Source organism: Mustela lutreola, chromosome 10, assembly GCF_030435805.1.
Source record: "Mustela lutreola isolate mMusLut2 chromosome 10, mMusLut2.pri, whole genome shotgun sequence".
Lineage (NCBI taxonomy): Eukaryota > Metazoa > Chordata > Mammalia > Carnivora > Mustelidae > Mustela > Mustela lutreola.
Genome location: NC_081299.1, coordinates 40,220,475 through 40,236,902, shown reverse-complemented (window position 1 = coordinate 40,236,902; position 16,428 = coordinate 40,220,475). Strand labels below are relative to the sequence as shown.

General features: G+C 35.1%; 2 protein-coding genes across 2 annotated transcripts in view; both read left to right on the top strand.

Annotated features, from left to right (window-relative positions):
• Positions 1-16,428, top strand: part of FAF1 (Fas associated factor 1) — a 492,920-nt gene that overhangs the window by 181,294 nt on the left and 295,198 nt on the right. Inside the window, exon 5 of the mRNA XM_059136657.1 lies at positions 11,087-11,178. Within this exon, the coding sequence (XP_058992640.1) occupies positions 11,087-11,178 (92 nt within the window). The remainder of the gene's footprint in view (positions 1-11,086; positions 11,179-16,428) is intronic.
• LOC131809510 (cytochrome b-c1 complex subunit 7-like) lies at positions 2,835-4,427 on the top strand. Its single transcript, XM_059136658.1, has one exon. The coding sequence runs from the start codon at positions 3,191-3,193 to the stop codon at positions 3,407-3,409; it is 219 nt and encodes a 72-aa protein (XP_058992641.1). The 5' UTR covers positions 2,835-3,190; the 3' UTR covers positions 3,410-4,427.

The following is a 16,428-nucleotide window of genomic DNA, read 5'->3' as shown; positions in this document are numbered from 1 at the left end:
GGGTCCTGGGATCGAGCCCTCTATCGGGCTCTCTGCTCAGTGGGGAGCCTGCTTTCCCCTATCTCTCTCTGCCTCCCTCTCTGCCTACTTGTGATCTCTGTCTGTCAAATAAATAAATAAAATATTTTTAAAAAAGTTCCTGAATTAGAGGAGCTAGTTAGAAATGGGGGAATTTTAAAGAACAGCAGAAAACTACCCAAATTTCATGAAAAATATAAACTTACAGATATAAGCAGCTTAGGAACTCCATCAGGAGTAACTCAAGGGAAACCATATCAAGGTACATCATAATAAAATTGTAAATCAATAGCACAAAAAATTTGAAAGTAGCAGAGGTGAGAAAACAAAGACAAATTGCATATAGGGAAACGTTTAAAAATAGTGATTAGAGACCAGACTTCTTATCAGAGCCAGTACAAGTCAGTGATATTTTTAAGTGCTAAAGGAATAAAATGTTAACTTAGAATGCTGTATTCCACAAAAGTATCTTTTAGAAATGAAGACTAAATGATATTTTGCACACAGAAACTTGAAGAAATGTTAAAGAAAGTTTCTTAGGCTTTAAGGAAATGATAAGAGATGGAAAATTGATCAACACAAATAATACAAATGATAAGAGATGGAAAATTGATCAACACAAATAAATACAACCAGAAATTGTAAATATTTGGGAAATTTTTTTATTTTTAATTTTTAAAAAGATTGATGTTTGAAAAGTGAAAGTAATTGCAGTATATTGTGGCATTTATGAATTATGTAGAAGTAAATGTATGAAATGTATGAAAACACTAACACAACAGGAAAGGAAAATATAAATATACTGTTATAAGATAAGTCCTGTATTATTTAAAGCAGACTGTATTAAGTTAAAAGTACATATTGGGGTACCTGGGTGACTCAGTTAAAGTTCTGACTCTTGGTCTCAGCTCAGGTCTTGAACTCAGGGTCATGAAGTTAAGCCCTGTTTTGGGCTCCCCACTGGACATGGAGCCTACTTAAAAAAATAGATAAAAATTCAAATTGTAGGGGCGCCTGGGTGGCTCAGTGGGTTAAGCCTCTGCTTTCGGTTCAGGTCATGGTCTCAGGGTCCTGGGATCGAATTCCACATTGGGCTCTCAGCTCAGCAGGGAGCCTGCCTCCCCCCTCTCTCTGCCTGCCTTTCTGCCTACTTGTGATCCCTCTCTCTCTGTCAAATAAATAAATAAAATCTTTAAAAAAAAATTCAAATTGTAAACCTAGGAGCAATCACTACAACAGTGAAATGCAGATTATAGTTATTAAGCCAAGGGTTGAAATGAAAGGGAATACCTAAAAATAGTAAATTCAAATGAAGGTAGAAAGAGATAATAAAACAAAAAATAAGATAGGATGAATATAAAAGCAATAAGACCATAACTACAATTAATATAAATTATCTCACATTCTTTTTTTTTAAATATTTTATTTATTTATTTTAGAGCATACACCTGTACCCATGCATTTGGGGAGAGGAAGAGGGGAAGGACTCCCAAACAGACTCTGCACCAAGCTGGGAGCCTGACATAGCTCATTCCCTTGACCCTGAGATCATGACTGGAATGGAAACCAAGAGTCAGAAGCTCAACTGACTGAGCCACCCAGGTGTCCCTGTCTCACATTCTTACTAGGAAGTAGAAATTGTGAGACTGGATAAAAAAGGAAAATGAAATATGTATGTACAAGAAACCTACTTTAAGTATAATATTAAAATGTACATAGGAAAATGCTAATCAGTATATGAAATGTTAGTAACATTTTATTATGTTGATATTAAATGAAGTAGACTTCTGGACAAGGAGTATTATTAAGGCCAAATGGACACATTTTGTGATGAACATGGCAACTCATCACAGTCATCACAAAGACATACTATCATAAATATGCACATATCTAATAACAGAGTTTGAAAGTATATGAAACAAAACCTGATAGAACTGATATGAAAAAAGGACAAATCCACAGTGGTAATTGGAGAGTACAGCTTTGTCAACCTCATAAAACTTTGTCAATCTCATAAAACACATTGCTGAAGAACATATAACTAATATAATACTTGATAATTAAAAACCAAATTCTTCCCTCCTAAGATTAAGAACAATGCAAGGTCCACTTCCTTTCTAATAGTAAATGTTCAGAACAACAGCAATATGAACAACATGTCAACCAATTTGACCTATTTGAAATGTTGTAGACTCCTCATAACCACAGCAAAATACATATTCTTTTCATGTGCAGTTGGTACGTTCATTAAGGCAGAAAATATACTCACCCATAAAACAACTCACTGAAAGTTTATAAAAATCATGTGATGTGTGTTCTCTGACAGTAGTAGAATTAATAGAAATCAAGAGTCTGGAAAATTCTGATATATTTGGAAATTAAACAGCATTTCTAAATAAACCAAAGGTCGAAGAAGGAATCACAAAAAAAATTAGAAAATATGTTGAACTGAATTAAGATGGAAACATGGCATATCAACATTTGTTTGATGCTGACAAAGTGGTATTGAGTGGGAAATTTGTAGTTCAAATGCTTAATTACAAAAAAAGGAAGTTCTAGAAGCAATGTTCAGCCCTTCTACTAAGAAATAGGAGAAGTGTCCCCTCCCCTCCTTCCAGTTAGAGCAACAGGATTTCCCTTCACTCCCAAAACAGCTAAATAAACCACCCAAAAGGCTTAGAAGGAATACTATTAGGAATAGTGTCTGTGCTCACTGCTGAATTGGAAAACCTCAAGGCTTTTGCATTGGTATCGGAATAGTTAGCATTAGATTAAATACTATTTGGATGATACTCTCTGACATCTTAGTAGCAAGACCCAAGCACATTGAACTGTTTCCAAGTTACTTACCTGTATTTTAGAACAAAGCCCGAGAATATTTATAGGAATAAAAAAGTATTCATTGCTCATCGAAGCAAAATTCACAATGTCTGGCATCCAATAAAAATTGCCAGGCATTCAAAGATGCAGAAAAACCTGGCCCATAATGAGGAGAGTAATTAAAAGCAACTCAGAACTGACATAGATTTTGGAATTAGCAGGTACAGACATTAAAATGGTTTTTTAACTCTCTTACACTTACATTTAAAAGAGAGTGGAAAAGGGTAAAAAATGTGAGCAGGCTTGTGGTTGCCTGTGGTGGCAGAGTTCAATAAGCTGGGGTTAATGCAAAATGATATATGAGAATGATAATGTGAAAGAGACCATAAGAAGAGTTCTTGGGAACCTTTATAATGACAGGATGTTTCGCATTAAGAGAGTACTAGGCCTGACTATGAGGCAGCAGATTTTGCCTAAAGAGCAGTGGACAGAATATGAAGAGGATAAATTCTACCTTGAACCATATCTGAAAGAAGTTATTTGGGGAAGAAAGAGATGGGCAAAGAAATAATCATGGAATTAAAATCTGTGGTAGCACCTGTCCTACAAATAATTTTAAGATGTTGAGTAAACATGAAATGTACAATTTAGAACTATTTAAGCTGCAAATGTATTACTTTAAATAAATGTCTATTGTAATTATAAAAAATATAAAAATAAAAAAGAGGAAAGATTTAAAATAAGTCATTGGAAATATTAAAATGACCCAAACTGAGTGTCTAGAGCTGAAGACCATGATGTCTGAGATGAAAAATTTTACCAGATGGGATTAACAGATTAGACAGTGAAGAAGAAAAGATTAGTAAATTTGAAGACATCACAATAGAAACCACTTCAGCAAAGAGTGGCAGTTTCCTACAAAGTTATTATACAATGGCCTTTCCTCTTCTAAGTATTTACCCAAGAGAAATGAAAACGTGTCTATCAAAACTATATACACTGTTGTTTATGGCAATTTATTTGTAAAAGCACCAAACGTAGATAACTCCAAATACCCATAAACCAGTAGATGGATAAACACATTGTTGTATATCTATATAATTTAATAGTACTTAGTGATAAAAGTCTTGTTACACACAACCATGTGAGAGAATCTCAGACTTTTTTGAGTGAAGGAAGCCAGATTTAAAAAATATATTATGCAATTCCATTTATAGAAAATCTTAGGTAATGCTAACTAAACCATAGTTACAGAAATTAAATCAGCAGTTCTCTGGGGATGAAGTAAGGAGATATAGAGGAATTACCAAGGGGCATAAAAAACCTTGGTGGGGGGGGAGTAATGGATAAATTTACAACCTTTTTTTTTTTTTTTTTAAAGATTTTATTTATTTGACTGAGAGAGACACAGCAAGAGAGGGAACACAAGCAAGGGGAGTGGGAGAGGGAGAAGCAGGCAGGCTTCCAGGTGAGCAGGTAGCCTGAGGCAGGGCTCGACCCAAGCTGAAGGCAGAGGCTTAACAACAGAGCCACCCAGGTGCCCCTAAATTTATAATCTTGATTATGATGAATTTCACCTTTTGGATGTATTTGTCAACACTTATGAGATTGTAGATTTTAAATATGTGCAGTTTATTTCCTGCCAATCATAATGAAGATATTAATTTTTGTTTAAAAAGAGCAAATAAGGGGCACCTGGGTGGCTCAGTGGGTTAAAGCATCTGCCATCAGCTCAGGTCATGATTCCAGGGTCCTGGGATTGAGCCCCACATCGGGCTTTCTGCTCAGTGGGAAGCCTGCTTCTTCCTCTCTATCTCTCTCTCTCTCTGTCTGCCTCTCTGCCTACTTGCGATCTCTGTCTGTCAAATAAAAAAATAAAAAAATAAATAATCTTTTTAAAAAAGGAGAACAAATAAAATTCCAAAGTAACTGTAAAAGGAGGCAAATTATGTATGTGTATACACACAAGCAGAAATCTATAAAGCAGAGAATGGATAAATAGTAGAGAAAATGAACAAAATAAAACTTACAGCTTTTTTTGAGAAGATGAATAAAATTGATAATTCACTTGCTACTGTGAATAAGAACAAAAGAAAGAATGCACAAGTTGTTCATATTGGAAGTGAAAGGAACCTATAGACATTAAATGGGCTATAAGGCAACATCAAGAACAAATTTATGCCACTAAATTTAAAAGATACATCAAACTTTAAGTAGCTATGAAGATTATTTTAAAGGTACAAAATATAGCCAACAGAAGAAAAAATAAAAAATCTGAGTAGGTGTGTATCCAGTATATAAATTGAGTTGATAATCAAAAACATCCCCCAAAAGCAAACCAGATATTTCATGTCTTCACTGATAAAGTCTATCTAATATTAAAGGAAGAAATACTAGCAATCATTCAAAAATAGAGTATTTCTTAATTCATTTCATGAAATCAACATTACTCTAATACTAAAACCAGACAAAGACATTACAGGAAAAGAAAGCTACAGACCAATATTTCTTAAAATTATAGAGGCAGAAAAGTTCTTTACAAAATATTTGCAGGTTGGGGTGCCTGGGTGGCTCAGTTGGTTAAGGTCCAACTCTTGATTTTGGCTCAGGTCATGATCTCAGTTTCATGAGATCAAGCCCCAAGTTGGGCTCTGTGCTCAGCATATGGCTTGCTTGTCTTTCTCCCTCTGCCCCTGACCCCGCTCTTGAGCTCTCCTGCTCACATGCTCTCAAATAAATAAATAGAATCTTTAAAAAGAATTTGCAAGTTAAATTTAGTAAAATACAATAAAATACATACATAAGTATATAATATACCTCATGGTCAAGTGAGTTTATCCAGGAATGCAAAGCTTGCTTAACAGCTTATAATTTATTTTTGTAATTCACAGTATTAGAATAATAAGTGAGAAAATTCATCTGATCATTTCAGTAGGTGGAAGAAAAAGCACTCAACACCCATTCATGTTGAAAAATTAAAACAACAACAACAACAACAACAAACAACTAGTAAGAATAGAGGGAAACTTTGTCAACCTCATAAAACACATTGCTGAAGAACATATAACTAATATAATACTTGATAATTAAAAACCAAATTCTTCCCTCCTAAGATTAAGAACAATGCAAGGTCCACTTGTAGCACATCTATTCAGTGCTTTATAGAAGATATGCATTATCCTTGAAGCACACAAGAAGATGATCAGTGTCATTAGTTATTATTAATCATCAGAGAATATAAATTAAAGCCACATTTAGAAACCATAGCCACCGGAATGGCTAAAATTAAAAGGACAAAAAATTCTTTTTGTTGATAGTGATATGCAGCCATTGGAACTTTGTTGGAATTCGTAATGGTATAATCACTTGGGAAAACAGTTTGGCGGTTTTAAAAATAAAGTTAATCATACAGTCTAGCAATTCCATTCTCAAGTATTTGTTCAAGAGAAATCAACACATATTTACAAAAGGGTTTACACAATGTTCATCATAGCTTTATTTGCACTAGGGAAAAAATATAAACACTGCCAATGTTCATCAGCTGGAGAACGTATAAACAAATACTGCAATATCCATATGTATTTTATTTGTTACTGTGTAACAAATGACTCAAAATTTAGCTGGTTAAGAAAATTTGTTATCTCACCATTTGTATAGATAAGGAATCCAGGTGTGGCTTAGCTAAGCTGTAATCAGTTTGTCATCTCAAGGTTCATCTCAGGGAAATATAAACTTTTGAGATCATTGATGTGGTTGCTGACAGATTCATTTCCTTGTGGGCTGTTGAACCAAGAGACTCAGCTCTTCACTCAGTCTTGGTTGGAGGCTGCCCTCTATTCCTTACTGTGTTTGCCTCTCTCTATACCAGTTTGCTTTCTCATCAGAGAGAACAAGTAAAGGGCAAGAGAGAGAGAGTGTAGCAAGATGGAGACCATAGTCTTTTTTTTCTTTTAATTAAAATTTTAAACTTATTATTATTTTTTATAAATATATAATGTATTTTTATCCCCAGGGGTACAGGTCTATGGATTGCCAGGTTTACACACTTCACAGCACTCACCATAGCGCATACCCTCCCCAATGTCGATAACCCAACCCGCCTCTCCCGAACCCCCTCCCCTCAGCAACCCTCAGTTTGTTTTGTGAGATTAAGAGTCACTTATGGTTTGTGGAGACCATAGTCTTAAAACCTGTCTCATTAGTCACATCCCATCACCATTATTATATTTGCTTCATTGAAGTAACTTGGTACTTCATTGAAGTAACTTGGTACCAAGTAACTTGGTACACACTCATGGGAGAGGGAATTACAAAGGGCATGAATACCATAAGGGTGGGGAACATTGGAAGACATTTCAGAAGCTGCCTACCTTACAATGTAATGAAATACTACTAAATAATGAAAAATAAACTTATTGGTACATGCAACAGTGTAGCTGAATGTCAAAAACATTAAGTAGAGCAAAAGAACCCAGGCATAAAAGATAACAGAACTAATCTTTAGAGTGAGAAGAAAGGTCAGTGGTTGGGTGAGAGAAGGTTTTTGTTTCAAAGAGGTATGAGTATCTTTCTGTGATAGAGGAAATGTCCTTTATCCTAATTGTGGTAGTGGTTACAGTGGTGAATATATTGTCAAAATTCATGGGTGAATTTTATTATATGTATATATATAATAAAGCCTCCTCAACTTCTTTATTCATTAATCCATCATTGGACAATTAGGTTCAGTATTTTGGCTGTTGTAGATAATGCTGCTTTGAACATGGGGGTGTAGATAGCTCTTTGGTGCAGTGTTGTGGGTTTTTTTTTGTTGTTGTTGTTATATTGCTGGATGATACGGTAGTTCTGTTTTTAATTTTTTGAGAACGCTCCATGCTGTTTTCTCTAGTGCTTGTACTAATTTACAATTCTACCAGAAGTGTAAAAGGGTTCCCTTTTCTCCAATCTTTGTAGAATTTGTTATTGTTCGTCTTTTTGATAGAAGCCATTCTAGTAGGCATGAGGTGATATCTCATTGTGGTTTTGACTTTCATTTCCCTAATAATTAGTGATGCTGAGCATCTTTTCATTTACCTGTTGGCCATTTGTATATCTTTTTTGGAAGAGTATCTGTTCAGGTCCTTTGCCTATTTTTTTTAAAAAAAGATTTGTTTCATTTATTTTAGAGAGTGAGAAAGAACAAGGGAAGGGACAGAGAAGAGGGAGAGAATCCTTAAGCAGACTTTCCACTGAGTGTGGAGCCTAACACGGCATGATCCCAGAACCCTGAGATCATGACCTCAGCTGAAACCAAGAGCTGGATGCTTAAGCAACTGAGCTACCCAGACACCCTTGACCATTTTTAATTGGAGTATGTGTGGGTGTGTGTGTGTATGTATGTATGTATGTATGTATGTATGTATATAAGTGTTTTGGTATTATGTTGTGAGTTGTTTATATATTTTGGATATTGACGCCCTATCAGATATATGGTTTGCAAGTTCAGTGGACTGCTCTTAATGACATCTGCATATCTGCACATTTTTCTAAGTGACATACTAGGGTGCTGTAGTGGCAGTGCCATTTTGTGTTAAGATCTTTGGTGTCAGAAAGACCCAGATACACATACTGGCTCTGAAACTTGCTGCATTCTAGTACTTCACTGACCTAAATTATTTTGGATATCCCTAAAATAATAATTACTGTTTATTTAGAATCTATTCTGGCCAAATACTATACTAGACATTTATGTGTGTATTACCTAAGTTAATACAAATCAAAATAATCAACATTTTTTGAAACATACACTAATACAAAATATTTCCATGTCTTCTGTGATTTAGTGCAGAAACCCAATTAAGTGTTGGTACTATAATTATCCCTTCTTTACAAAAGAAGATATTGAGACCAACAGAATAAATTTTTAAAATATGAGGAACTCAGGCAGCTGTCAAAATTCTGGTTTTGTTTTCCATTCTTCTCTTCCCGTGGAATTAAACTTTTTATATGTTATCCAAACTTGTTGCAAAGAGTAACTGCAACTTCAACTTAAAATCTATTTTTGTTTTTTTCTTTAAGAAACTTCTCTTAGATTATAAATGCTAAGAGTATCTCCAGGAGTCTAAGTAGAAACTGTCAGGTGAAGGTCAGTTTCTAAGAGGAAAGTACTGGGTGGAATTGAAAGAGCATAAGCTCAGTTCCAGGCAAGGAGAGCTCTAGAAATACTAGCCATAAATGAAAAGTCCATAAATGAAAAGTCAATGTTTATATGTATTTGATATAAAAAGTATGGCTCATTTTCCTACTGTTTCCATAAATTCTTTGTCAGCAGTGACATTTTCAAAGTCTAAAGTTGATAAAGGTTTGTGCTTGTAAAATATATTATGACATTTAGTCACTATCAAAAGTGCCCAGATAGGAATTTTTTTGGGGGAAGTAAGACTTTGTCACTAAGGCCATGAAGCATTTAATTATAGCACTGCTTACTTTGGCACCTGTATTTCCATAGTACTGTGTAGCATAAGTTTTTTCCCCCTTCGTTTGTCAGCATGGAATATTTTTCCTCTTTTAATATATAACATAATCAGGTTTTTCAATATTCAGTCACTTACTATAAATGGGGTTGAGTTATGTGTTTATCTGAAAGTATAGACTAGGGGTGTGTGGATGACTCAGTCAGTTAAACATCCAACTTTTTTTTTTAAGCAGGGGCCTTTTTTCTTTTTAAAGATTTTATTTATTTATTTGACAGACAGAGATCACAAGTAGGCAGAGAGGTAGGCAGAGGGAGAGGGAGAAGCAGGCTTCCTGCTGAGCAGAGAGCCTGATTCAGGGCTCAATCCCAGGACCCTGGGATCATGACCTGAGCCAAAGGCAGAGGCTTTAACATACTAAGCCACCAAGATGCCCCAACATCCAACTTTTGATTTCAGCTCAGGCCGTGATCTCAGGGTCATGAGTTTGAGCCCACATAGAGTTCCATGCTGGATGTAAAGCCTGCTTAAGATTCTTTCCCCCTCCGTTTGCCCCTTTCCCTGCTCATGCACTCTCTTTCTCTCCAAAAATAAAGTATGAAAAAGTATACTTTTAAAAATACACTTTTTTATTTTTTAAGATTTTATTTATTTATTTGACAGATGGAGATCACAGAGAAGCAGACAGAGAGAGAGGAGGAAGCAAGCTCTCTGTGGAGCAGAGAGCCCAATGCGCGGCTCAATCCCAGGATCCTGGGATCGTGACCTGAGCCGAAGGCAGAGGCTTTAACCCACTGAGCCACACAGGCGCCCCTAAAAATACACTTTTTTAAAAAAAAAAGTATAGACTAGCAACAACCTAATAAAAGTAAATATATGCAATGCTTGTATATTCTGATTCAACAATCTGCTTAATATACTGTAGTTCTAGAAATTAGCCGATTAATTTATTAGTAGACTTGATTCCTGAAAAACAGTTTCTGGAACACTGGGAAAATTTTGATTCCTCACTGTTTTTCATTAGCATCATGTTCATTTTTGCCTTTTTAACCTTTAAGTCTTTTGTCTTCATCAAATAGAATAACTTGGTGTGCACTCCTTCATGACCCAGTTATCCTTCAATCTGGGTTTAAGTCTCATCTCTCTCATAAAGCCTTCTCTACTTAATCCAACACAATTTTTTTTCTTTTCTGAAATTCTGTTGCTTTTCTCTTTAATGTAGTTTAAATTGTCTTCTAGATTATATACATTGACTTTATTTTTTTAGCTGCTTTCATGGATGTAATTTCCTTTTATCCTTAGACCCTGGAAATAGTTAAGAACGGCAATATTATTCTTCATTTTATGATACAAAAAATAAGAATAGATATTTATTTCTTGAAGATAAGACTCCAGCCCAAATCTTCATTCTAAAATCTGCTGTGCTTATACTGTATCACTTCAAGTTTTATACTTTACCTGCTATTCCTACCACATGCTGAGTACATACTGGTATTTTCAGTTGATTGGTTTAAAGTAAGTTGTTTCTAATCAAACTTGTATCTATTTCTTTTAAAGAGCTCTGCAGTTAATTAACTAATTAATTCTAGAGTCTTTTGTCATAATCTTGAAGCCTGAGTTCTTCAAGGGGGCAACATTTGTTTAAGATTTAAAGTTTGGACTATGTAAATTATTCTTATTTATTTATCAAATGTCATTGTGTACCATATGCCTAATATTATTGGTAGCCCTGGATATGGATAAATGTTGATTACATTATTTTGTTAGTAATATTCAGTCTTTTCTTATTTATGCAGGAGAGATTAAACAGATTCTAGAAAATGAACTTCAGATACCTGTGTCTAAAATGCTGTTGAAAGGCTGGAAGACCGGAGATGTGGAAGACAGTGTGAGTTTCTTAATTGCCTAGAAATAAAAGGAAATTAAGTCATGCAATTGACTAAATGATACATAAAAATTGGTTTTTATTAGTTTTCATACATATGACAGAAGTAGATTTTGGTAATAGCAACTTAGTTTAAGGAATCCGCAAATAGTGTTGATCAAGTTAAAAAACATTTTCATGGTAAACCAACAATAGTTTTGAATGAGTTAGGTATGTAATTGAAAACACTGTATGGCATGTTTTTCCTATTTCTGTTATTTAGGAGTTAGTTTGGCACTCTTTTTTTTTTTTTTTTTTTAAAGATTTTATTTATTTATTTGACAGAGAGAAATCACAAGTAGAGGGAGAGGCAGGCAGAGAGAGAGAGAGAGGGAAGCAGGCTCCCTGCCAAGCAGAGAGCCCGATGCGGGACTCGATCCCAGGACCCTGAGATCATGACCTGAGCCGAAGGCAGCGGCTTAACCCACTGAGCCACCCAGGCGCCCCAGTTTGGCACTCTCTTATGAAAGCTTTTACTTTTTTATCAAACCTCATAGGGTGTCAGTAAGTACCCTGGAATAATTTACTGAACAATTATTTACTGGCCTGCAAGAAGTCATGCACAATGTATACATGTATGCCAAATATTGATTATGGAACAAAGATAATAATAAGACATTTTTTTAAACTTGGAAAATTTAATGATAAGAATCTTTGTTTACTTGGGTAATGGCCAGTGCATGGAATGAATTGTACTTTAAGAATTTTCATAAAGTGTTGCAATTTTAAGGCAGTAGTTGCTGTTCTTAAGAACCCAGTAGCAGCTTCAGGTATTAAATATTTCACACACTCTTTCTTTGTCTGACAGAGAGAGTAGAGAGGGATTGAAAGAAATGAATTAACTCTAGAGTTTTAGATGTTTAAAGTGCAAATAATAATCAAATCCTTTCATAGTTATTAACTTGATATTTCAGTATCTAGGCATAAACTTAGTGTTCAACTTTTGGTTCAGTTCTTTGTCAATGACTTCTGGTAGACATTGTGCCTATAAATATGTATACATGAATTCATATGGTATGTGGAGGTGTTTGGAGTATTTAAGTAAGATATTTATATGAATTTCACATTAGCAAGGTATTTATAAATTTAGATACAAATTAGTGGTGTATATCAGACTTTCTTCATGGAACCATGTTGTAAATATTTTAGGCTTTATGGGCAATACAGTCTCCATTGCAGCTACTTAGTTCTGCTGTTGTAATGTGAAAGGAACCATAGGCAATATGTGAAAGAGTGAGCCATGACTGTGTTCTAATACATCTTTATTTATGGACAGAGAAATTTGAATTTTATGTAATTTGACATATCATGAACTACTCTTTTGATTTTCCCCCCCCCACCATTTAAAGATGTGAAAATCACCCTTAACTTCTTAGGCCATATAAGAGTAGGCAACAGGATATATTTGTCCCATAGGCATAGTTGTTGACCCCTGGTGCTACTGTAATTGAAACACAGGTTTAAAAATAAAAAGAAATGCTCCCTGAGTAAATCAACAACCTCGGTAGAAATAAAACACTAAAGTGCATTAATTTATATGGCTGTATCATTTATTTGTTCATTTATTGAGAAATTTATGGATATGCATCTGTTGCACGTGGCATTTTTCAGTCGTTTGTGTAGAGAAAGGCAGTTATTTTGAAAGTGTTCTTAAAGCAGTCTCTTCTAATATTTGAACATAGTCTTTTGTTACTGACAATATCTTCAGTTACTTATTTCTATCTACTCTTTTCCTAAGGTGATTTCTGCTATTCCTATGCCATTAATTTTCTGATTGCTCCCAAATTTATATTTCCAGGTTATACGTCTGTGAATTCATGTATCCAAATTGATAATTCACTTTGTACTTGCATACCTTATGACATCTCTAAGTTAGCATGTTTAAAATGGAGCTCTTGGTTTTCCTTTCCATGCTATGTCTCTACCAGTTACCCCCAATAAACAGCAGCACCATATAGACACTGCTGAATCCAAAAATATGGGCATCCAGTCTTTTCCCATTTGAAACAACACCTAATTCTGTGGTAAGTCCTATAGCTCCTGTCTCCAAAATATATTTCAACTCTGATCACTTTTCAGTATTTTTATTGAGCTGCCTAGGCCATTAGCATCTTGCCCAGAACAGTGTAATAGCTTCATCATTGTTTTTCCAGCTTCCTTTCCTGGGTTCTTCCTTACATTAGCCACAGGGCAGCCAGAATGATCTTTTAAGAACATAAATTGAATTATATCACTCTCCTGTTAAAACAGTTTTTTATTGCACTTTGGATAAAATTCATGCTACTCACCATGGTTCAAAAGGCATTATAATATTTACCCAATGTTCACCTCTATGACCTCATCTTCAGCCTTTCTTATCGTCACGTGCCATGATGCAGCCATAGAAACCTTCTTTTAATTCTTCTATTAGACCCAAGCACTTTATATCTTTACTTGTACCTTCAACTGCTTGGAATGCTTTACCCCCAGTTCTTCACATGGGTGGCTCTGTTTCATCCTCAGGTCTCAGTTTAAACATTACTTTCTCTAACAGGCCTCTGTATAAAATTAGGGTCCCATCCCAGCAATTTCTACCATAGTCCCATGAGTAAATGTTTGTGAAATGAAGGAATGAATAAAGAACTTAAAGAAAGTATCTATTTATATAATCATGCCATATGTGATTTGAGGGGGAAGATTTAGTGGAAAATCTTTGGGTTGTGGTGTGGCAAAAGGTAAGTAGTGACTTGATCAAGTGGTAAGAGTAAGCATTTATCAGTAGTCCAACAATTAAAATAATGAAAGGTAGAAAGGTAAAAAATAATTTTAAGGTCCTGTTGTATAATTGTTCTCTGTCTTAATTCTTAGTAATTTACTCTTTGTAAGTGGTTCTTCAGTACCTTGGCCTCTTAGTTATTTGAATTTCTTTCCTACAGAAATCTTTTCCTCTACCCTGCATCAGCTATATCTTCCCCTGGTCCTATTATTTAATTATGATTCTGACATCTTAATTTCAGACTTCTATTTTCTGCCTACCATCTCTTGTCTTTCTAGCTCATTTTCTTTGGTACTTTCACTCCAACAATCATTCCACATTACTTAGGCCTCTGGTCCATTGTTTCTATATCTGTTCATGATCATTACCTCCTTCATGTCCTCTCTTCCTTCCTTAGAGTGGATTAAATCCCACAATTAATCATTATAATCACTGTCTTGCATATAGTCTCAACTCTTTCTTTATGGATCCTGTATGACAAAAATTCTTATTTTCAATAAATCCAACTCATCTGTTCTGTGCCTTATGGCTGAATATGGCTGCAGGCAAACAAAATCGTGGTATTGGTGTATCTTTAAATTCATGATCATAATCTTTAGAGAGTCTCTTAATGTTGCTAGGCAATCACAGTATATTTACCTGGTTTATCCACACTCCTAAATGGTTATTTTATACTTGTCCTTTCCTTAGACCTTTAAAGCACTTCTCCTTATTCTCACTCTCAGCTTGACTACTTGTTTTGTTTCACTCACAAAACAAAGGCAATACAAGAAAAGTTCTATAAGCTCCCAGCTTCGTCTCTGTTTACTTACACACATGCTCTTTTGTTACTCTAGATGGCCTGTCCAGTGTCCTTTCAAAAACCATGGCACCATGTTTGCTTTGGATTACATTCTCTATCTCTTCTGGCCTATTCAAGGACTTCACTCTTAATTTTTCTATGTGTTTCCTGTATCATCAATGTTTTCCTCTAGTAGGTCATTATCTCTAAAAGAATGTAACCATAAAATGATGTTCTTTCTTCCATTTTTCTCTTGATCCCCCTTCCCCTTCCAACAGTTGCTCCATTTCTCTAGTCCCCTTAATAACAAAACTTCCCCCAAAGGCTTGTTTATATTTCTTGTCTCTTTTTCTCCCCAGGCCTCCTGAGCCCAGGCTAGGCAAAGAATTGTTAGTGCTCTTGTCAAAGTACTAATGAAATGATCACATAACTAAATGCAATGGTGATTTTTTCCAATGTAATGATTTTTAAGTGCATGTGTATGTGCAGTTTTATATCTTTAATTGATATCTCCACCTCGGACCTGTTCCCTAAATTCCAGATTGATATATCCAGCTGCTTGTCTTTTTCACTTAAATGCCTAATACACATTTCAAACTTACATGCCCAAAATGGAAGTCCTCATCTTCAGTCTTTCCCATTTCAATTGATAGTAACTTCATTCTTCCAGTTGTTCAGTCTAAAATCTTTAGGGTCATTACTGACTCCTTTCTGTCATAACCCGTATTCAGTGTGTCAAGAAATTCTTTTGGCACTATCTTCAAAATATATCCAGAATCTAGCTATTTTGCATCACTTCTACTATCACACTGACATAAGCCATTATCACCCTTATCTTCATAAAGTCCATTAGCCTTCTGTGTGCTTCTACCCTCCACTGCTAACCCCTTCCCATCTGTTTTCAACATAGCTGACAAAGAAGTTCTTTTTATTTATTTTATTTTATTTTTTTTTCTAAAGATTTTATTTATTTATTTGACAGACAGAGATCACAAGTAGGCAGAGAGGCAGGCAGAGAGAGGGAGAGGAGGAAGCAGGCTCCCTGCCGAGCAGAGAGCCCGACCTGAGCCAAAGGCAGAGGCTTTAACCCACTGAGCCACCCAGGTGCCCCAAGAAGTTCTTTTTAAATGTGAATCTGATCCTGTCACTCGAGTAGTTTCCTGTTTCATTCAGAGTAAAAGTCAAAGACCATAGCTCAACACATTTCTTATCCCTACTGTGACTGTTCTCTCTCTGACTTACCTCTACCAGTGTTCATTTGACTTCTTGTTACGTTGGATATCAAGTTACATATTCGTTAAGCATCTTGTGGTGTTTTCTTTGCCTGAAATATTGTTTTTCTTTATTTTCTCATGATTTGTTTCATCACCCTTTTACGTCTTTGCTCAGTTTTCACATTCTCCAAGTAAGCTCCACTCTGATCATCCAGTTTAAAATTACAAAACTTCCTAACCCCATATTCCTTACCCCCCTTCTCTGATCTGTCTTTAGTCCAAGAAATTATCACTTTTTAATATTCAGTGACATAGCTTACTTACCTTATTTATTCCTACTAAAATGTAAAGCTCTATAAGAGAGATCAGGGGATTTAGACTGTTCTGTTTATCACTATATCCTCAGAATTTGGAATAGTCCTGACACAGAATTGGTGGCTCAATAAATATCTGTAGAATAAATA

Excerpts from the sequence above, each read along its gene's own strand:
- LOC131809510 (XM_059136658.1), top strand. The coding sequence starts at position 3,191 with ATGATATATGAGAATGATAATGTGAAAGAGACCATAAGAAGAGTTCTT.